Genomic DNA, 15,828 nt, shown 5'->3' with positions numbered 1-15,828 from the left:
AACATCTAAATATGTCAAACGGATTACAAGGTCTAATAATTTAACCCAATTACACGTTTTAACAGTCTTGTCCTTGATGACGAGCCTTCCAACAAAAACAAAACAATATTTACACATTTTCTTCCTTCTGCGGCAGCAACAATAGCATGTACGGCAGTCAGTGTGGCTGGTTTTTCCAACAGCCTCTGAATGCAACAGTTGGTTCACACTGATTAAAAGAATAAAAGCACGCTATAAAAATTTAAATAACCATAATTATGTTAAAAAATAAAATTATAAATATGTGACTGGTAGAAAATTATAGGAATATTTAGTTTTAAAATAAGGAAACTATGAGCCACAGTTAATTATCAGTAAAAGAAAAAAATATTGAATATCAGTTTATTTACATGAAACATCATCAATGATTTATTTTTAGTGCCAATAATAATAATAACTAATTAACACTGATCTCATAACGTTAACACGGTGTCAAACTAGGGCGAATGACGTCACACACAACCAATACAAGGCGGGCGTTTGGTCTTCCCGAACACTCATTGGCTGAGAGTTAGAGAGGGGGCGGAATCTTTCAAAAGCAACAGCTTGCTGAGGAAGTAGATCCGTGCAGGGGTGAGTAGAGACATGCAGCGGCTTTGTTTTTGTTTTCTACCCTATTAAACTCCATCAGATGCCTCGTGGTGACCGTCCAGCAGCCCGGGAATGTCCCCCGGAGCTGCCGATGGTTTCTGCGGCGTCAAGTTGGCGTGTTTTACCGGTTATTTAGTGGGTCGGAGTGACAGAGCAGGTAGCGTTAGCAAACAGCAGGAAGTCCGGTTACTGCAGGTTTCCTGATAATCACAAATAAACAGGTCACAGAGCAGGCTGGGGGCGGAGGGATACACCAGGGCGGACTAATCTGACCCTGTTTATTCTCCACTGTTTACAGGCTAGAGCCTATTTGTTTAGGGAAGGACGCGAGGGGGCAGACAAGAGAAGGAAGGAGAGGAGGAAAGGAGGCAGAGAAGGAAAGGAGGAAGCAGAGAAGGAAAGGAGGGAGAAGAGGAAAGGATGAGGGGAAAGGGAAAGGGAAAGAAAGAGGCAGAGAAGGAAAGGAGGTGACAGGGAAGGAAAGGTGGAGGCAGAGAAGGATAAGAGGAAGTGGAGAAGGAGGCAGAGAAGGACAGGAGGAGACAGAAGGAGAAGAGGAAGTAGAGAAGGATAAGAGGAGGAAGACAAGGACAGGAGGAGGCAGAGAAGGAGTCAGAGAAGGACAGGAGGAAGTAGAGGAGGCAGAGAAGGAAAAGAGGAGGCCATTAAATATTTTTTGTCTTTGTGGCAGCAGGTGGCGATGCTGTGACATCACACCTCTAGGCATCCAATGACAGCACTGGGATCATGCCCGTGGGCGGGGTTCTTCGCAGGACGGACTGATGAGGAGGAGGCAGAGCCATGACGGGCGAGGGGAGGAGGGTGGGCGGGTGGAGGCGGAGGAGGGCGTGCCGGTGGGCGGGGCACCCCAGCTCGCCGTCTTCCTGTTCCCCTCCGAGATGGCGTTCTACGCCGAGCAGAGGAGCACCCACAGGCGGGTGCTGACCCTCTACAACCCCTACACCTTCAGCCTGAGCTTCAAGAGTGAGTGCAGCCATGTTTAGGGTGTGGCCACGCTCCCTCCGCCTCTAACAGCCTCTCTCTGTCCTCACAGTGTGGTGCACGGCGCCCTCGCTCTACAGGGTGGTGGAGGCGGAGGGCAGCGTCCGGGCCAAGTCCTGCGTCGACCTGTGAGTGCTTTAAACTTCATTTAACATAGTTAGAGGGACGGTCATGTGATCAGACACTTCCTCTTCCTGTCAGGGTGGTGCGTCACCTCGACGTCTCTCCCAGAAACTGGGGCCGCAGGGATCGGTTCCGCATGGAGGTGAGGGGAGGAGGTCAGGTTGGGAGACGGGAGATCTGGGCGGAGCTTAAAGGAGGCCGAGAGGAAGAGGAGCAAAGAGGAGGCCAGCAGAGGGCTCCACCCCCTCTAACTGCTCTATCCCCTCTGCTCGTGCCCACACACACACGCCTGCCGCTGCCTGCCTGCACAGGTGAGACACACAGATGATTGGACAGCTCCTACAGCAGTGCACTCTGGGACATGTAGTTCATGTTACTGATGAGGTTTCTGTGTGTGTGTGTGCAGCTGTGCGCAGTGTGTCTCAGTGGGTTGTGTGTGTGGCCGTGGCGATGCTCTGTGTCACGGTGTTGATGCTCCCCCTCCACACCGACAGCAGCTCAGTGGTTCCACGCTGGCTGCACGTCTCCACCAATCAGAAGCTTGTCTGTGCCTACACCCTAGGTAACACACACACCTGCATATCTGTGTGATCAGACAGAGAGAGGAGGCAAGGAAGGAAGTGAGGAAAGGGAAACAAAGAAGTAGAGAAGGAAGCAGAAAAGAAAACTAGGGGACAGATAAGAAAAGGGAAGGAAGGAAGGAGGCAGAGAAGTAAATGAGAAGGTAAAGAAGCAAGGAGATAGAGAAGGAAATAATGGAACAAGGAGGTAGAAAAGGAAATGAAAAGGTAGTAAAGAAAATGAGGCACATTACGAAACAAGGACATAGAGAAGGAACTGAGGATTTAAAGGAGGTAGAGAAGGAGATTAGGATGCAGTAAAGGAAACAGAAAGGGAGAGAAGGAAGCGAGGAGATGTGGAAGGAAGCAGTGACGGTGTGGTTGTCTCCTAGGTCTCATCACCATGGTGTTTCTCCAGTGACGTCACGTTGCAGTGACCTGTGACCTCGCCGCCGTCCATGTGGGAGCTGAGGGTCTTCGTGATGAATGTCATGTGACCGCTGAGTGTTTGAAAAAGCTTTATTTAAACGTGTAAAGGACGCAGACGGAGCTCAGTCTGCATTCCAGGACGCCTCGAGGCCACGGTGGATGTGTGTGTTTTGTGTGTTCAGATGTAAATAAAAGAGAAAGGGATGATTTCCACGATTTATGGTCTTTATTGAGCTGTGAACGGAGCTGTCAGCAGCATGTTTGTATAAAGTTATTCCGAACAGTCCTCAGAGGGGAACGCCGGAGCGGTCTGAGGGTCTCTGATGGATGTGCGCGGCTGTGTCAGGAGTTCAGACTCCGACCTGCTGCTCAGCGTGTCGCACTTTGTCACAGAGATGTCAATGAATACATTTTTTTTTTTTAAAAGTCCAAACTTTGCGTGCTTAGGGCTTCTGGGTAATGGCGGGCCTGGGAGTCATTTCTCCCTGAGCTTCCTAAGAAGTCCAAACTTAAAAGTTAATTTACGCAGCCACTGTCACAAACCCAGCTTGAGACATGAAGAAAAACAACAAATTCACGTGTTCAGCAGTCGAACCCTGCAGAACAGAAGCTCCGGGAGCGAAGACGACTACACCACACCCATGGAAACAGCTTCAGCTAACAAACGGGTGACAGAGGCTAGCACCCCGACCACCACTCCTGAGAAAAAAACACACACATGGACAAAAGGACGAAAGGTACGTCCCAGAACACTGAGGCTATACTGAATGCTATAAGCTCGCTGGGACAGAAAGTAGATGACCGCGTGGAAGAAGTTGGTATTCAAATGAAACAGCACAGCGCAATGTTAGCGGATATCGCTAAGTCAGTGCAGGTCAACTCAGAGGAGTTTAAAGTGTGTAAGATGAAAATAATAGACATGGAGAAACAAGTGGATATACTCACCAAAGAAAATCTGCACCTGAAAGAAGGAGTCCTAACCAGTGAAAGATAGAAAAGACGGTGGTGCCTGTGCAGAAAAGGAAAAGTCCACTGAGAACATCCAAGCTGAAGTTTGGAGCTTCTGTGCAAAATTGAACCCGACTTAGCAACAAAGATAAATGAAGTTGATGCTGTCCACAGAGTTGGTCGTAAGATACAAAGCAGGAACCTACAAATCATCATCCTGTTTGTGAGGCAACATCTGGAGGAGAACTAAAACTTCTCCAGTTTGCAAAGAAGAAGGAATTCGCTTCTCAGAGGATTTGACCCCAGAAGACTGGAAAGCGAGACGAGCGCTGTGGCCAAGAATTGAAAAAGCAAGAAAAGAAGGCAAAGTGGCGGGCTTCAGGGACCCTTATGGTTTCATCGAAGGCAGACGCATTATGGAGAACCCTCCAGAGACGGAGATGCAGCATAAATATTTTGGAAAGGTTGTGGACAGTTCTGTTAAGGGGGCCTCTACTTTAAGGTTTTCCCACTCTCCTAACTTCTTCTAACATGTTCATGTGTTTAGTTAAAAACTCATCTTTCTTTTAGATCGTTTAGATCTGTATCTGTTTCTGCACGGCGAAGGAACGAACCAAGAAGATTCAGATGATTGGATTTTTCACCACAGAGAGGCGCCAGAAAGACTGAAGGCTGTCAATAAATGAATCAGTACAGTCTGCACCAAAACAAGTCGTAGAATCAGGAATTTGGCTCCCTGGCAGCCTTGGACTGCTGCTTATCTCATTCTTCTCCTGGATGTTTTGTTAACAGATATTAAGGAGCTTATCTGAAATATAGTGAATGACAGCACTATTGAAACACCACTTCTTAAATAGGAACACTTCAAATATAACATTAGGAAGCATTCAGTTAGATTTGGACAAGATTTAAAGAGGAAAATGAAAGCAGAAGAAATGATGGTGGTCAAAGGTCTTATGTCACTTTACAGTAAATTAAGTTGGAGTGATGAGGACAAAGAAACCATAAACACATCACAGTCTAAATATGATGAGATATGAATAGGAAAAAGGTGCCTACAGAAGGTCCAGAGGCAGGTGGATCGAAGAGGGAGAAAAGAACAGTGTCTGCCTCTGTGACTTCGAAAAACGCACACAGGAATATAATGCAATTAATGGTCTTATGACTGATGGATGTTCAGAGCCTAAATGAATAACAAAGTGTTTAATTTTTACATTCATCTCTACAAATCTTCACATACAGAATAAAAGACTTCATTCTTTTTTGATAAAGTAAGAAATCTGATTCCTATTATTGATGAAAGGTTAAGAATCTCTGAATTTGATGGAACTTATGGAAACAATGAAACAAGGTATAATAAAACTAACCCCCAAACCTGGAAAAGATAAGAAAAATGTAAACAATTTAAGACCTATTACACTTTTGAATACAGATTACAGGATCCTCACCACAGGTTTGGCAACATGATCAAAAACAGGTTTATCTAAACTAATCAAACACAGTCTGGCTCCTAAAAGGCAGATCCATCCATAACAACACCGCCTGTTCAGGACCTTATTGATTACAGTCATCTGATACAAGATGATGGTTTGATGTTGTTTCTAGATTTCCATAAAGCGTTCGATTCTGAGGAACAAACATTTACTGTCAACACACTGAGACATTTTGGTAACAGGTTTATTGATATGATCACTATGTTGAACACCAATATAAACAGCTGTATTTATCTGAGGGCACATGTGCTACATTTACAGTAGAAAGAGGGATTAGGCAGGGTTGTAATATCTCTCCTCTCTTATTTATTATAGTCACAGAACTACTAGCAATAACTATAAAAAAAAACTCCAGTATCGAAGGGTTGGAAATAAATAAGCATAAAATAATCATAAGCCAGTTTGTAGATGACACTCTTCTTAAAGAACAAAGAGCAAACACAGCTGGTTTTAAAGGAATTAGAGTTGTTTTCTCAGGGCTGCAGTTAAAATGTGAAATTATGAGCATTCATAACTGCTCTGAATCCTCCATTTTCAATATCCCAGTTAAAAAAAGAGATCAGGTATTTAGGAATCTGGATCTTTAGGAAGTCGTTGTTTTTCTTGTTTATGCTTTACTAATAAAAACAAACAAACAAACAAACAAACAAATCTTTGCGTGCCTGACACCGGAAACGCACCTGAAGGCGCTGCGCTCTTCTCGCGTGAACTTATAGTGACCGCGAGACTTGGAGCGAGGCGTAAGCATAGACGTGTGTATTCCCGTGTGTATGCGGAGTTCCGGCGGGGCAGGAGGAGCGGAGAAATGGAGGAGAAGAAGCAGGACGAGCCGAGCAGCGGCCGCGGGGAGTCCTCCTCAGGAGGCGCTGAGATCCAGGTGGGAGAGCAGCAGGACGGTCTGAGGGTGTGTGGGTCACAGGGGGATGTTTGTAACTTTACCGAGCGTGAGACCGGAGACACGGAGGCAAACATCGCTGCACAAACAGCGGGAATTCCGCGGGGCGTTTAAGTGCACCTCGGAAACTCAACAATCAGTACAACAAAAGCCACGAGGGCTGTTTTTAGTTCCATAACGTGGACATGAATATGGTGCAGTTTGGAGGTTTGTTTAATCTTTCGATGCAGATGATGCTGTGACTTTGCCTTCAAACCAGGACTGTCAAACTTAAGCAAGAACGGGCTGATCAGGATTAACCTTTATTGAACATCTAAACTGAACATCTTTTAATCAGTAATATGAATACGAATTACCAGAAAACAGAAACTTTTCCTTCTACACATTAAATAATGTTTTTCTTCAAAAATAACATCAGGAAAAATTAGAATCACAATTTTTGCAATTTCTTTTTGATGTGATATCAGCAAAAAGTCCAGAAACAAGTTATTTAGTTTCCCTCTTATTCCATTTCTTTCCTACCTTCCATGAACTGACAGATTTCCTCAGGTAGCTCATCACCTGAGTGATCAGGCAGGAACTGTTTCCTCCAGACAGACTGAAAGTGCTGTGATTGAAAGCTTTGCCTCTTATAAACCTCTCTGTGTGTGTTACGGTGATTGTGACGCGTTGTGTCTGCAGGACTTTGCTGAATGCAGACGGTGCAGAGCAGAGTTTTCCTTCCACAGCAGCATCACTGCAACGCTGAGCGGTTAAAACGCCGGCACCCTGGAGCTGCGACATCAGCTCTGCACCCTGGAGCTGCGACGTCAGCTCTGCACCCTGGAGCTGCGACGTCAGCTCTGCACCCTGGAGCTGCGACGTCAGCTCTGCACCCTGGAGCTGCGACGTCAGCTCTGCACCCTGGAGCTGCGACGTCAGCTCTGCACCCTGGAGCTGCGACGTCAGCTCTGCGCCCTGGAGCTGTGACGTCAGTTCTGGATGGATACGTTAGAGCGTCGCTGATACCTGTTACTGTTTGTACAGGAATGTTTCTGTTAGTTTACCTGTCAGCAACAAGCTCTCATGGATGATGTTTGCTGAGCGCTAGGGCTGGGCAATATATCAATTTTTTAAAAAATATTGGTATATTTTCATACGCGATATGAGATGAGACAGTATCATTTATATCGATGTAGTCTAGGTCGTGTTACAGTCATACTTGTAGCTCCACCAGTTCACCTTTCTCTTCTCCCAGCTTGCCTCTGCACAGCTTTACACTGCCCTGCCCCGCCTCTCTCCGCTTCCCCCCTAAATCATCCAGGAAGTGACTGCATGGCAGTGTTCCCCATAGACATATGGTGTGTGGTGGAATTTCTTGTGATGCATAAGTTTATTTTCTTGCACAAGGAGAGAAGCTCACAGCAGAGGGTGAATCTGAGTGATATTCTCTGAAGCATCTGTACTTACATACAGCTTATATACACTTAACTCAGCCCCACCCTGGGTATAAAAACAGTTGACCTTAAGTCGTGCTTCTTGGAACGTGCCGGATGGGGTGACATTGAGAGAAATTCAGAGAAAGAGAGGGGAGGGGTCTCTGTTTGAGCGACAGTGGAAACAGGAACTGAGATGAACTCAGCGAATACAGAAATAAATTTGCAATTGTTCAAAATATGCCAAGTACAAAACATGTACTTTAAATTTTTCCATTACAGGTGTTCCCTACTTAGTGACGTTGTTGCTAGATTGGTGGCTTTTCAGACCCTGCAGGTGACTTTTTTTTTTCAAAGAGCGACTCGCTACAAATGTAGCAACTTTTCCCGGTGATGGCAGCGACTTTTGGAGAGTTTTGGAAACCTGAAATCCTCCACTGTCACTGTGTGTTGTGTACATACAGCCTTTGTACCGCGTCTTTCGTATTCTTCGGCATCGCCCGGACCCCCTGGCTGCGGGAGGGCCCGGCATTACCACAACTCCATAGCAGAAGTTGGTTTGTACCGTAAGTCATGTGACCTTAACAGAGGAAGTGGGTCTTTTTTGTGTGCTTGCAGACGCTGCATTTTGCGTGTAGCTGTGATACGTCAGCGCATGTCTCTGGATTTACTGAGATGGCTAAAATCCTGCAGATGGAATTTTTTTCATTCAATCAGTCACAGTACTGGATATACAGGAGTACACACAGGAGGAAGTATTTTCCAGTGAAGTAGACTTCATCAGACTGGCTTTGTAAAGAATCAGTCAGCCTTTTGCTGTTTTTGCTCTGTATCTTTTCTGTTTACATTTTAATAGCACAGCTGTGAGTCTTTTTTTTATAGAGGGAAAAAGTATTAATTTATTTGAGGAGCATTATTATTTAAATATGCCAGTAGTTGATTTTTGAGTAATTTCTCATGTATATCTACAGCTGAATATTAATAAAAGTGTCTGTGTGACATCTGGGACATGTAGCTTTTATTTTTTTATTTATTTATTTTTTTAAAACCTTTATTTTACCAGGTAAAAATGTTTGAGAACTAGTTCTCATTTACAAACATGACCTAGCTTTGACTCAGAGGAGCCTTTTTAATTATACCTTTTGGGAAGAAAGAAAAAAAAAACAAACACAAAAAAAAAAAAAAAAAAAAAATATATATATATATATATATATATATATATATATATATATATATATATTAGGGGTGGGACTCGATTAAAAAAATTAATCGAATTAATTACAAGCTTTGTAATTAATTAATCGAAATTAATCGCATTTTAATCGCATTTCAATATTTAACATGATAAATATTAATTTAAGTTTGGTTGATGAATGAATCAATATACATAAGCTTAAACTTCAAGATTTTGTTTATTTTCCCACCAGTCTACTACACAGACCAATGAAGGGTGGAAGTGCTCCTGTGATAAGCAAACCCCTGAAATTAAAGTTAAGCATCATAACTGGATAGTTTTATTCTACATTAATGTCTCACTTAATATAGTTGGAAATTAATCATTCTCTCAGCTGTATTCCTTGATGATATTATGCTTGTTTTAACAGCTTATTTTGAATTAAAGACTTAAAATTAAACCACAAAAAGGAGAAAAAGTTGGTTCTCCGTTTAACAGCTGCTTTTACACAGCTGTGCTTCGCACTCACGGTTGCTAGGCGACATGAGCTACGCAGAGGTGACGACAGGCGACGCTGATATGAAGGCTAGCTGCACCTAATTTGGACATTGTGCGTCGATATAATCTAGGGCTGCATAAAACGATTATTTTAGTAATCGAGTATTCTATCGATTATTCCAGCGATTAATCGAGTAATCGGATAAGAAATACTTTTTTTTATTAACAGTTTATCTGCATATTTTAACTTCCGTACTGCAGTTTCTCGCCATGTGAACAAACAGCAGTGAATGGAGCAGCTACAAAGTTCTCTTTTCTTCACATTAACACTTGCTGATCAGGTGCTTGATGAAGGACCTCCAGCTGTTTCACAGATTTAATGGTGGTTACTAAAAGAAAAAGCTGCTGTTTTGGACGCTGGAAAAACGTTTCCTTTTTCACTACTTGAGCTCACCGTCACAGCTTCGCCTCTTTGCGCTTGCGCAGTTAAAACCGCTGCCTGCTATGAGTGTTTTTAAAAACTAGTGGCTGCGGGAGCCATGGCGCATGTGTGAGTAATGGTGTAATGCTTTGTATTCACAAGCATTCTCGAAAATACGTTTCTACTGCAGGTCTATATTTAGTCACTAATAAGGGATTAAAGTATAAAAAATATTTTGAAGGAGCCCCTCGGTCCTGGGGGGCGGGCCTTCCGGTACCGAACCATCGCTAGTGCTAATGGCCCGCGCTCGCTAGCAAACCAGTTCTGGTAGCTACAGCTGAAGTAAAGACAAAAATAGCAGCTGAAATTCTCAGCGAGCACAACACACACAGAGAGCAGTGGAGGCGTGGAAATGCATGTCAGCGACAGTTGCCACCCGTCCCGTAAAGTACGGAACACGGCATGTTACGGAGCCGTATTCCACGGAGTCCCGTAACATACGGGGTTCTGTATTTTACGAGACAGGTGGCAACTCTAGTGATGATCCACTCTGTGTTAAATGAAATCCATCGCAGCGACGGAGAGCTTTTTAGAATGTGTGCTTTTGTATACGTGAGTGATTCACACTCCAGTCCAGTAGGTGGCGGTAATGCAGTTCTATGTTGGTTTGCCAGCCCCCAATAAACCCACAAAAAAACGTCAGCACTAATGCTGCTAATGCTAGTGAGGAGCGCCGCTTACACCGAGACAGCTGAGCGCTGCAGAGTTTAAACGAAGCATCGACACAGTAAATTTGTGTCGATAAATTTTTAGAATCGATTTAATCGATGAATCGTTGCAGCCCTAATATAATCTGTATGCCTGGAACGTGCACTGAGAAACGTTCCACGGTGCAAAGTGCGATTAAAATGCGTTAAAAATTTTAACGCGTTAATTTCCCTGTAATTAATTAATCGAAATTAACGCGTTAAAGTCCCACCCCTAATATATATATATATATATCTATCTCGCCATTCAGCTAAAAAATATCGAGATATTACTTTTGGTCCATATCGCCCAGCCCTGCTGAGCGCCACCATTTCAGTGATGTTAGCTAACGAGTGAAGGACAACAGGAGCAGCTACGTTAGCTCCTTTTTGTTTTTTTCCTCACATTAATATCAGTGTTCACTCTGAATAATAAACCTCTGTATGAACTGAATCATCTGTAAACTTTAATTTGAAGCCTTATTTAATTTTTTGGACAAAGGCCATTTTTATTTATTTGCACATTATATTTTCATTTAACATAAAAATTGCATTCACTTTAATATGCATTGTTTATTTGATATTTATTGTGACGGTCACATTAAGCTTGAAATACATTTGATTAGTTTCAAACTTGTATTTTTATGGGTCATTATTTTAATTGTGAGAAGAGAACAACAAGGAGATGTTAACAGGTGGGCAGGCTTGAACAGGTGAGGTAAGATTGAAATAATTGTTGACTAATCGATTTAAAAAAAAAAAAAAAAAAAAAAAAGACAGATTATTCAACTACCAAAATAACCTTTATTTGCAGCCCTATTTAACACTGAGAGTATCATTGCTGATACCACTGCTCTTTGTTGTGAATTGCCATACGAACAATGGAAACATATATCGGAGAATGCTTGTGAATACAAAGCATTACAACATTAAGCTGTTGCAGCCTCCAGTTTTTCAACAAAAACACTGATAACACAACAGCAGCAGCTGTTTTACTGCAGTCTGTCTGCACACGTGAGGGAAGCACAAAGAGGTGGAGCCTTTACTGAGACTGTGAGCTCAGGTGGAGTGAAAGGAAATGTTTTTCTAGCATCCGTTTTTTCTGTAACCACATTAAGCCTTTACTCGGAAACAGCTGGAGGTCCTTCATCAACCACCCGATCAGCAGGTCAAGAAAGGAGAACTTTGTAGCTGCTCCATCTACCCTGTTTATGTCATACAGCAAACATCTGCAGTATAGAAGTTAAAATACACAGATGGACTGTTAATTGGAAAAAGTATTTATCTGACTAATTGATGGAATAATCGATAGAATACTCAATTACTAAAATAATCAGTAGTTGCAAAACAGGCAAACTGAGGGCTACTTTAGATCTACGTAACATTGCATACTGTGACCAGTATCAGTGTGCTTCCTGAACTCTGTTCATGCCTCAGTTATACCAAAGAAAATTCTGCAGAGTAATTAATGCTGGTTTAATCAAAGTTATCACAGGTTTATAATAAACACTAATAAATACTGGAATATCATAACAGATTAGCACTAGGGCTGTGCAGTTAACGCGGCATATGTATGTGGTCGCCGGCTTCACCACTAAGCCACCCGGGCGCCCCAAAACATGATTATTATTAAATGATTTTGTCACATCATGTTCTGTATACTCCTAGCCCTGATTTATTCTGCAGCTTTGAGTCTTTGCTGCCCTAAAACAAAACCTACGTAACTGGCCAGTGATGTTGCCAGCGCTGACGCTTGTTCAGGTGTATTATGTGTTAATTACTGTTAATTAATTAACACTGTTTTTGTAATCGTTGGGAGTCAAAATCATAATCTAAATCAAGTTGTGATTCATTGCACAGCCCTAGTGCTAATCTCTTAGAATATTGCAGTATTTATTAGTGTTTATTATAAACCTGTGATAACCTGGATTACACAAGCATTAATTACTCTGCGGAGTAACCAGCGATGAATCACTTAGTGTTAAAGGGAATCCATCTCAGAGATGGACAACTTTTTCGAATCTGAGTTTTTTTTTCCTCTAACTCCTGAATTACACTCTAGTCCAGTAGGTGGCAGTAATGCAGCTCTAAGTTGGTTTAAAAAACCCCAAGTAAACTGATAAGACGAGGGAGAACTAATGCTACTAATGCGGGGGAAATGCTGCACTTAAACAGAGACACTCAAGCGCTGCAGAGTTAGAACAAAACATCGAAGCAACAAATTTGAATCAAGAATTTTCTATAAATGCATTATTTGAGTTACTCGAGGACTCAAACTCATATAAAGCCTTAAATACCTGTCAGAGTCTTTAAAAGCAGCCCTATTTCAGCCTGGAAGCCAAACTGTAACATCAGAGAGAAAGGAAAGAGGAAGAGAAGGAATTGAGGAGTAGAAGCAAAGGAGAAAGTAAATAAGGAAGGGTGAGTGAGAAAAGGAGAGGATACAGATAGGTTGTAGAGAAGAAAATATTTCTTTCTTTTCTTCCCTGTTTCAGTATCCTTGTTTCCTTCTTAACCAACCTTAGAGTTAAAATAACATAGTTTATGTATTGTCCTGGTTGACCTGTGATTTCTGTAACAGATACACTGCCGATATTCTGCTTTAAACAGTGTTATTCTATATGAAGAGGGGGCACAAGCTCAGCCCCAGCTCCATGTAAACAGTCATTTGGTGAGAGTTTTTAATGAACCTGTGTGTGGTTTGTGTTATTATGGTCACTTCATTGTACCAAACCCTCTCTTCTCTCTTATCACAGAAACATGGAGGCCACAGGAAAGCCAGGTACCATAGCTCTCAGAGGAGTCACATGGTTGAGAAACCATACAGCTGTGATCAGTGTGAGTCTGCCTTTGCTCAGCTGCAGTATCTCAAGATACACCAGCGTGTTCACACAGGAGAGAGGCCATACAGCTGTGATATCTGCGGGTCTGCTTTCACTCAGTCATGCCATCTACAGAAGCACAAACGAAGTCACACTGGAGAGAAACCGTACAGCTGTGACCAGTGTGGCCAAGCTTTTACATTGAAATGTAGCCTGAAAACTCACTACATACGATTTCACACTGCAGAGAAACCATACAGCTGTGACCAGTGTGGCCGAACTTTTGCTAAGAAATTTTCCCTGAAAGTCCATCAGCAAATCCATACAAGAGAGAGTCCTCACTGGTGTGAGGACTGTGGGAAAAATTTTTCCCATACGTGCATAATTAAAAATCATCATCGAGTGCATGCTGGAGAGAGGCCGTACAGCTGTGACCAGTGTGGGAAAACTTTCAAATTGAGGAGGACCTTAAAGATCCATGGAAAAACGCACACTGGGGAGAAACCATATAGCTGTGCAGAGTGTGGGCAAAGGTTTACTCGTCCATGCTCCCTGAGAAAACATCAGCGAATTCATACTGGAGAAAGGCCATACAGCTGCAACGAGTGTGGGAAAACCTTTAGTCAGCAATTTAGCCTTACATGTCACATGCAAATCCATACAGGAGACAAACCGTTCTGGTGCGAGGAATGTGGGAAGAAATTCCGTCAAAAGCACAGCTTAACATTACATCAACAGAAACATCAATGTGGAGAGAAAAACACACAACAGCAATCAGCATGAGCTGCTGATACGAGTCTGAGACGCTGGTGTGGAGGTGAGCTGGAGAGTTACAGACTTCACTGCCGCTCACAGCACAAAGCTGCTGAGCTGGAATCTCTTCATAAAGAATTGTTTCGTTTCTGCTGTTTTTCATAAAAGCTAATCATATCTTTTTTTTTTAGTTTTTATGGCTGCAGTTTAGCTTTGAGTTCTAAGTTCCTGCTTCCTAAAGATCAAAACCACAATTGTGGAGTTTGCTTGTTGCTGGATGCTGCTGTGATTAGAGAGAAGAAAGGCTGGTCAAAAACTACAAAAACTGGACTTCAAACAAACGCTTCCTGGTTTTAAGCTGTGTTACAGTGTCTAAATTCCACCTGAAAAGAGAAACTGTTTTTCTGTTACTTTGAAGCTTTGCATGAGTTTGACCAGACTGTTTACACTGAAATGCCTGTAAAAAGAAATCATTAACTTCATTCTCTAGATGGGCTGAATAAAGATACAAGGAGATTTCTGCAGTTCATCAAAATATGTTTTTATTACCAAACAGCATAACAGATACATGAGGCATAATTGTGAACCCACACTAACATGTTATTTAGTCCTTATACAAATTTAAATCTTCAGGATAAAACAGAAGTTGTTTGCAGAGGTTAAAAAAAAAAAGGTGAACATGTCTCCAGTAGGGTTTAATCCCGGGATCCGGGATTCCCGGGAAATGCGATCAGAACCATTTCCCGTTTCCCGGGAAACGTTAGACGGGAAACCGGGAAAAAAGTCGCGCGCGTCGATTTGACTTTCAGAAAGAAAAGCTTCAGAAAGTTAAATTTAAGGAAATATTGAGAGAAGGGTTCGTTTAATGCGAAAAGCTTTACTCTTCATTTCAGGCACGTTCAGCCTCCGTTTAAGGCTTCAGCCTTCATCTCAAGCGTTTTAATAGAGGTATTACACAGTTGTGCTTTTTTCCTCTTTAATTTGTTGAAATCGTAGGCAATGTGTTTACCCTAAGGTATTTTGTAATATATAATTTCATATTATTATATATTGTTATATTGCATTATATAGCCTATAAAATATGCCTGCCCTGAACAAAAAAGAAATATCTGTTTAACTTCGAGTGTTTCTTTTCCTCGTTTGCAGCCGCTTACTAACAATCATGAATTAGGATACGGGCCTAATGTGTGAAGAAATTATCATGAAATAGATTGCTTTAACATATTTCGCTTTTAAAATGGAGTTGAGTAAAATGTATATTTTTAGGCTATAAGGATTGGCCAGTTTTTCAAAAGACGATTCACAGCGAACCTACTTTAACCCTCAGACACGGTGTTATAAATTTGCTGTTGCCAGAATGGCAATGACCAAGTCGTAGTGCATTACTCGAGGCCCTGTGTTATGTCATATTATAGTGAAGTACGGTAGTTAACTTTTCAATGACTATTACAGCGTTCCACTGGTGGAGATATAGCGCAACAGATGTCGCCACGACAGCGTGCCTGAGCCTTTATCAATGCTGTGGAGATGAACCGTATTGTTTTGCACCAGCAGTTGTAAAATAGCTTGGTATAATTCCATGTACAATGGAGGAATATTCGAATTATATTTGTTAAGGGAGTGTTGAGGAACGATACAACACCGCATAGCTCGAGCACTCGAATGCAGAGATGTAGGTTTTATTGCGTTAATCAAGCCGACGTTGCCCCCTACTGGGCATAACAGGACATAGCTGGAAAGCTACCTCTACACTATCACAATAGGTTAAGGCCGACACAGGCTACAGAAGGCCTAATTAAAATAAAAAAATAAATAAACTTTTTCCCGGGATTCCCGGGAAATGGCTCGTCATTTCCCGGGATTTGATTCATGTCATTTTCGGGAAAAATATTAAACCCTAGTCTCCAGTTTATTTGTAG

At 42.3% G+C, this 15,828-nt stretch overlaps 3 protein-coding genes across 5 annotated transcripts in view; 2 read left to right on the top strand and 1 right to left on the bottom strand.

Annotated features, from left to right (window-relative positions):
• Nucleotides 1-15,828, bottom strand: part of LOC115776948 (NLR family CARD domain-containing protein 3-like) — a 507,515-nt gene that overhangs the window by 263,866 nt on the left and 227,821 nt on the right. The gene's annotated exons all lie outside the window — the stretch shown is intronic.
• Nucleotides 548-2,941, top strand: LOC115776969 (motile sperm domain-containing protein 1-like). Of its 2 annotated transcripts, none has more exons than XM_030724786.1 (6): nucleotides 548-612; nucleotides 1,325-1,614; nucleotides 1,685-1,760; nucleotides 1,834-2,066; nucleotides 2,162-2,317; nucleotides 2,708-2,941. In XM_030724786.1, the coding sequence occupies exons 2-6, from the start codon at nucleotides 1,413-1,415 to the stop codon at nucleotides 2,734-2,736; spliced, it is 696 nt and encodes a 231-aa protein (XP_030580646.1). In that variant the 5' UTR covers nucleotides 548-612; nucleotides 1,325-1,412; the 3' UTR covers nucleotides 2,737-2,941. The 2 variants fall into 2 exon arrangements, with proteins under 2 accessions (XP_030580646.1, XP_030580645.1); XM_030724785.1 differs by having other exon boundaries at nucleotides 562-612; nucleotides 1,322-1,614.
• On the top strand, nucleotides 5,943-14,433 carry LOC115776966 (zinc finger protein 525-like). Of its 2 annotated transcripts, XM_030724779.1 has the most exons (3): nucleotides 5,943-6,062; nucleotides 13,091-13,973; nucleotides 14,101-14,433. In XM_030724779.1, the coding sequence occupies exons 1-2, from the start codon at nucleotides 5,991-5,993 to the stop codon at nucleotides 13,937-13,939; spliced, it is 921 nt and encodes a 306-aa protein (XP_030580639.1). In that variant the 5' UTR covers nucleotides 5,943-5,990; the 3' UTR covers nucleotides 13,940-13,973; nucleotides 14,101-14,433. The 2 variants fall into 2 exon arrangements, with proteins under 2 accessions (XP_030580639.1, XP_030580638.1); XM_030724778.1 differs by having other exon boundaries at nucleotides 13,091-14,433.

This window comes from Archocentrus centrarchus, unplaced genomic scaffold, assembly GCF_007364275.1.
Source record: "Archocentrus centrarchus isolate MPI-CPG fArcCen1 unplaced genomic scaffold, fArcCen1 scaffold_41_ctg1, whole genome shotgun sequence".
NCBI classification, from domain to species: Eukaryota; Metazoa; Chordata; class Actinopteri; order Cichliformes; family Cichlidae; genus Archocentrus; species Archocentrus centrarchus.
This window is presented reverse-complemented; position numbering and strand designations above follow the sequence as displayed.